Source organism: Talpa europaea, assembly GCF_964194135.1.
Source record: "Talpa europaea genome assembly, chromosome: 3".
Classification (NCBI taxonomy): domain Eukaryota; kingdom Metazoa; phylum Chordata; class Mammalia; order Eulipotyphla; family Talpidae; genus Talpa; species Talpa europaea.
Genome location: NC_140069.1, coordinates 21,511,289 through 21,517,288, shown reverse-complemented (window position 1 = coordinate 21,517,288; position 6,000 = coordinate 21,511,289). Strand labels below are relative to the sequence as shown.

Genomic DNA, 6,000 nt, shown 5'->3' with positions numbered 1-6,000 from the left:
ACACAGGAGTAACTTTATTTTTTTCCCCCCAAACTTTTTTTTAAAGATTTATTTATTTGTACATACAAGAACTGGGGTACAGGCCACAGTTGGGGGGATGAGAGGATTCACCAGAGACAGAGTGGGGAACAGAACAGGTAGATTGACTGAAATACCCTGCTGAGGGGAGCAGCAGGCGAGTCAGGAGAGGTCTGCTGCGCCATGTGGATTAGCTCCCTGGCTGGGGTTTGAACTCACACTGCAATGGCTGTGGCTATCTTCATAGGTTGTGTCTTACCCCCTTGTGCCACCAGGGAGGCCCCAACACAGGAGTAACTTTAAATGCATACTCTGGAAAATCTCTGAACCCTCTACTCCATTTCACCAACCTAAAATATCTTATTTTTCAAGTACATTAAAAACAACCATACTTAGGTCTTTGTGACCCATCACATTAACTAATTCACTAGAGTCTAAGATAGGAAGCCACAGTTACATATGAATTCATTGTTGGTCTAATAATTCCCTTAAGTAATGATGAGCATAAATTATGTTGTTTCAAGATGTCTCAATAACTGTAATCTTATATGGAAATATCTGTTATTTCCATTAGTGGCAAATCACAGATACTGGTAACATGAATGTGGTTTGTACCTACAGTAAGAATTGACGAGAATGCAAAATTTCAATATGCAGAAAGTAAAAATAAAACTACTTTTTTTTCCCACTCACATTCATGAACATCTACTTCAGAGAGCTCAGCCATTCTTGAGACTGTAAATTTTATCTGTAGGTTGATAAATGACTCCCACATTTTGTTTGTTCATTTGCCTGAAATTTGCACTTTTTAATGACAGCTAGCATTTGTTGAGAGCATATACTAGGCACTCTTCCAAGCATTTTACATTCATCAATTCACTTATTTCTCAAAACAACATCATTAGGTAAGTTCAATGTTATTCTCATCTTACAAAAAAGGGAAACCTGTAGCACAAAGATGCTAAAAAGCTCATTCAAGTTTTCCAGCTACTAAGCTTCAGAGAATGGAGTCCAGGAAGTCTGCCTCCAAAGCGGTGCTCTTAGCTTTTAAGCAATCCTTCTACTAATTGGCACCTAGAATTCAGGCTTCCATCTGAACCACCTATTCTGAAACTGTACTTTCCATGACATAAATGATGCACTATCCATCTAGGCATTATTACCCCAAACCTAGGACATGCTAAGCTTCCTTTATTCTTCAAACCACTCCAAAATGTAATTCCAAAAGTAAGTAACAGTGCTGTCTCCAAACCATATCCGGGAATTGGCCCATTTTCTTAACAATTCCAGTACTAGCTTTCTAGTTCATCATCTCTGATCTAGACCACCACGTCAGCATCCCAGTCAGTCTTGTTTCCATTCTTGTCCCCAGTTTAATCCCTTATCACAAAGCATCTACAGTGCATTTTCTGAAACACAAATCTATTAAATAACCTACTTACACTCAAAACCAGACAAGCCCTTATTTGAGTCCTAAAACCCTACCTGATTTGGCCGCATCTCTCTCCAAAGTCATCTCAGCCTCTCTTCCCGCTGTTGACTAGCTCCAGTTACACTGCCATTTTCCTCCTTTTCAGTTTTTCTCTCATTTAACCTTATTTATCATTTATTGTGAAAGGGATGGAAGAGGGCAATAAATTTCAAACTACCACTAAAATATGACCAGAAGTACTTGTTATTGATGTGGCATAGCATTGCACTACCTGATATTTTCCCCCAGCTTTATTGAGACAGACATAATTAACATATAACATTATGTACTTTCAGATGTAAAAAATGATAGGTTGATATATGCATGTACTAGAAAATATCACCATAATCATTTCACATATCCATCATCTCACATAATTACAATTTTTCTCTAAAATAAGGACTAGGCTAGGATGCCTACTCCCACCACTCCTATTCAACACAGTATTGGAAATCTTAGCCAGAACCATTAGGCAAGAAAAGGAAATAAAAGGATCTTAATCAAAAAGAAAGAAAGAAAATTGGCTATTTTCAGATGACATGATAGGTGTATAGAAAACCCTAAAAATTCTACCAATAACCTGTTAAATCTAATAAATGAATTTAGTCAACTTACAGCATGCAAAATCAGTATAAAAACAAGTTGAATTTCTGTATACTAACACCAAAATATCTTAAAGAGCTGTTTAAAAAACAACCCCATTTATGTTAATAATTCACTTATGTTAATAATTAAGTTTGTAAATTTCATGGTATGATCTTTTCCAGAAAGTCATATATATATATATATATATATATATGCACTAGTTAAGAAAGAAATGTTGGAGTTGCTCATTCATTCAACAGAAGTTGAGTAGAAATCTATATATTCAAATTATAGTTCTTGGCTCCGATTATGGATTTTTTTTTTCTATAGGAAAGTGCCTATTTCAATGTACCTCATGAGAAGTCACAAGTTGAGAATTGATATGGGATAAGACTTTTCACTTAGGTACATCCAACATCTTTCATAATGCTTTGGAGTAACATTTTCTACTTTTTTGATACCAAAACACTTAATATTTTAAGTATCATTTTGCTTATTCCTCATACTCCATTTTAAGTTATAAATTCAAAAGCATCCAAAAAAGCAGAATTTTGCATTGAATTGCATTTAAATTACTTTTTAAGTGAAATTATCCCAAACTTAATTTAACCTTAATTTGAAAACATCATAAAGAAGTCAAAATTAGCCAAACAAGTCTATATAAAGATAGCACATTAACTTTTACCTTGGCTATTGATTTTGAAATACAAATGTCTACATATTTCATAGCTAATAACCAAAAGTGAATATTTTTGTTAATGCTACTAAATTGTTCTTGATAAAGCTGCTATGTGTGCTATACAACATTACAGTCTTTAAATTTACCAAATTTGGTGAATAATTAAATGGCAAATTGGCATTCAACTAGCTGATTTTCTGCTTCCAGATAAAGAACAGGAAGAATGAATAGAACCTGCTGAAATACCAACCTTCAGGGAAGAGATGAAAGAGAAAAATATGCGATAGAAGTGATTGGAGAGGTAAGAAGAGACCCGAGGATAGTGAAAGGAATGGAATTTCAGGGAATATTTTAACAGTGTCAAATGCTACAGAGTTCCAAGAGAAGGACTGTCTGGGGTCCTTGCAGGCACTATTTCCAGAAGACTGGAGACATTGGAAGTCGGTCTGCACCAAGTTAAGAGATTAATTATCAAATCTAGCAAAAATTATTTTCTCTCTCCCAATGAGATAGATAAAAACTTCTTATTTTACATATTAAAATTTAAGGACTTCATTTTATTTATTTTACTCATGTTAGGGTTCTCTGGTCTATTTCTTCTCTCTCCTCGGGGGCTCCCAACTGGAGCTGTGAGATTTAGTAAATAAAAATAGAGGATGCTGACTTCAATTTCAATTTCAGATAAACAATGAATCATTTTTCAGTTGAAGCCTGTCCTAAGCATTGCAAATCCTCCCTAGGAGTCTGTGGAACTGGGGGCACTGGAGGGGATAAGAACACAGACTCAAGTCACTGTGTAAACCTCACTTTACACTTATTTGAATGACCTGTGGCAAGTAACTTAACCTTCTGCCCTCAGTCCACAACTTGGAACAATGGGAATAACAATAACAAGAGCAATTGGGTTTTACTTTGTGTTGAAGTTCTTAAAGCCCTGGGCGGGTGTTCAGAACTTGGCAAATGACATCGGGATGGTTGTGAATCAAACAGGTACCACGAATTTACACAATACGGAGTCGGGGATGGTTTGCGGTTTGGGTATTAGGCCCAGCTGGGGGTGATCAGCAGCCAAGGTAGCCAGGCAGTTGAAAACATGCAAGCCCGGGATTTTTTAAAAAGCTGGATCGAAGGGACGGTTTGAAGGTTACAGACCTACCGGGCGCGGGCAGCGTCCCTCGGTGCAGGGGGGTGTGTGCGGATCCCGAGGCGCGGGGCGGGGCGCCGGGGGCGGGGCGCCGGGGGTGCGGGCCGGCTGCGCGCTTGGGGCGAGTCGGCGGCGGGTGAGCTGCGGGCGTGCGTTGCGCGCACCTGGCCCACGATGCCACACCTGTGGCTCTCGGGAACTTGGGGACTCTGGGGGCTGCTTCTCTGCTCCTGTGCGGACCCGCGCACAGGTAACTCAATCGGGGCGCCAGGGAGGCCAGCAGGGAGGTGGGTGTAGATCCAAACCCTGCGGGTGGGACCGCCCGGCACCAGCCCTCCCCAAGGCGGCCGTGCCCTTGCCAGGCGCGCCTGGGGATGGGGGGCCCTGACTGAGAGAGGGGAACTGAGAGAGGCTGCTCTTAATTCATCAGCCTTGCTGCTGGAATTATAGAAGCTCACTCCACTCCCCCAAGTGACTGCTGAGACGCCAGACATTTGGTCTAGAGGCTGCAGGGCCCAAGAGGGAGGTAGCCTGAGTTCTCCCGCTCCTCACTCCCCTTAGGTGCCTTTCCCCATGAAAAGGAGCGCGGGGTCTCCCATTAGGACAGGAATTTTTTTTTTAAACTTTTTATTTATTTATGCATGCAAGAACTGGGTGTGGGGGCTGAAAGGATTCACCAGAGACAGAATGGGGAGCAGAACAGGCAGATCTATTGAAATACACTGCTGAGGGGAGCAGTGGATAAGACAGGAGAGGTCTGCTGTGCTGTGTGGGTCAACTCCCTGGCCCGGGATCGAACTCGTGCTGCAGAGGCTGTGGATAGCTTCATAGTGCTGCGTCTTAACTCCTTACACCACCGCCACTGGGGAGGCCCCGGGAATGGGTTTTTATGGCGGGTGTCAGTCACTTCCAGAGGCAGCTGCCTTCTGCCTTCAAAGTAATACCCAGGAGAGGGTTAGGAAGAGCCTGATGAGATAAGAAATTGGAGTGGTCGGTGAAGATAAGGGAGGATGAACCTGAGATAGGTGAAGAGCAGCATGGGTTTGGAGATAGGAGCCAGCTCTCTCGCTGGAGTTTCCTATTCTTGGCAGTGGGCTGCTGGGTGTTATGAAAGTGCCCCTAGCAGGAGCAGTCTAGGAACTCTTGGCAAAGACAGATGGGAAGAAAATAGGCTTTAGATGGGGAGGGGGACAGGAGAGGGGAGGGTAGTCTTTATGTTGGAGAAGTTTTGCCATTATAGGTCAATTTATTTAACCTATGCTGGTACATCCATTGCAAACAGTAATTGCAGTGGCTTTCTGTCCTCACATTTTTTTTTTATCCTACTGTGAGAATTTGTTATAGGATCTAGTCATTACTAGCTCTGTACAGGTTAAGCAGAAAAATACCCCTTCTAGCCAATTATGTGTCTTTTGTCACTTTAAAGCACTGCCTGCACTTCTCCCAAGAAGCAGCTCACGATGTTTGCGTGGACTGCTCCTTCTGTTTAAAACTTGTTTTCAGAACACTGGTTTGGTCTAGCTAACTCATATTTGCCCTCCAAAATCAGCAGGGTTGCCCCTTTCAAGAAGCTAGTGTAACACAAGCAGTGGGTGGGGAGCCCCTCTGACTCAGCCACAGACCCTGTGATCTCTTGTCATTCTGGACTGTCTAAGCTGAGCTTTGAGAAAGTTCAGCTTGTTACACATTTTTATGTTCCCAGGAACCCAGCACCACTGGTTGAATGAATGAGTAACTTTACATTAAGTACTCACTAACATCATGAGGCTAAAAAGATCCTAGAAATTCTCTTCTGAAGTCTTACTCTGTTATGGAAAAGAGTTCCTTCTTTCAAAAACAACATTCCCTTTTGTACCTGGAATATTCTTTTGCTTTACCTTGTTTGGCATTTCTTATGTGCTTTTGTAGTGACCTGTTCCCTCCTCAGTGCTGTTTCTCCAGCTTTGTCTGGGGCTGTGTGGTCTGGGAACTGCAGTTAGTAAAATGCCTCATGAAATTAAGGGTTTAAATAAATGTTTTATACTGTGATAGACAAGAATAATGAAGTCGATCATGTATTATTCCTGTTCTTTATAGCATCTGAGGTTGAGCTCTGAATAAAGC

At 41.4% G+C, this 6,000-nt stretch overlaps 1 protein-coding gene across 1 annotated transcript in view; it reads left to right on the top strand.

Moving 5' to 3' along the window:
* Positions 1–4,071: 4,071 nt before the first annotated feature.
* Positions 4,072–6,000, top strand: part of PKHD1L1 (PKHD1 like 1) — a gene marked incomplete at both ends in the record, with an annotated part of 139,420 nt that continues 137,491 nt past the window's right edge. The window contains one exon of the mRNA XM_084229761.1: positions 4,072–4,147. Within this exon, the coding sequence (XP_084085887.1) occupies positions 4,072–4,147 (76 nt within the window). The remainder of the gene's footprint in view (positions 4,148–6,000) is intronic.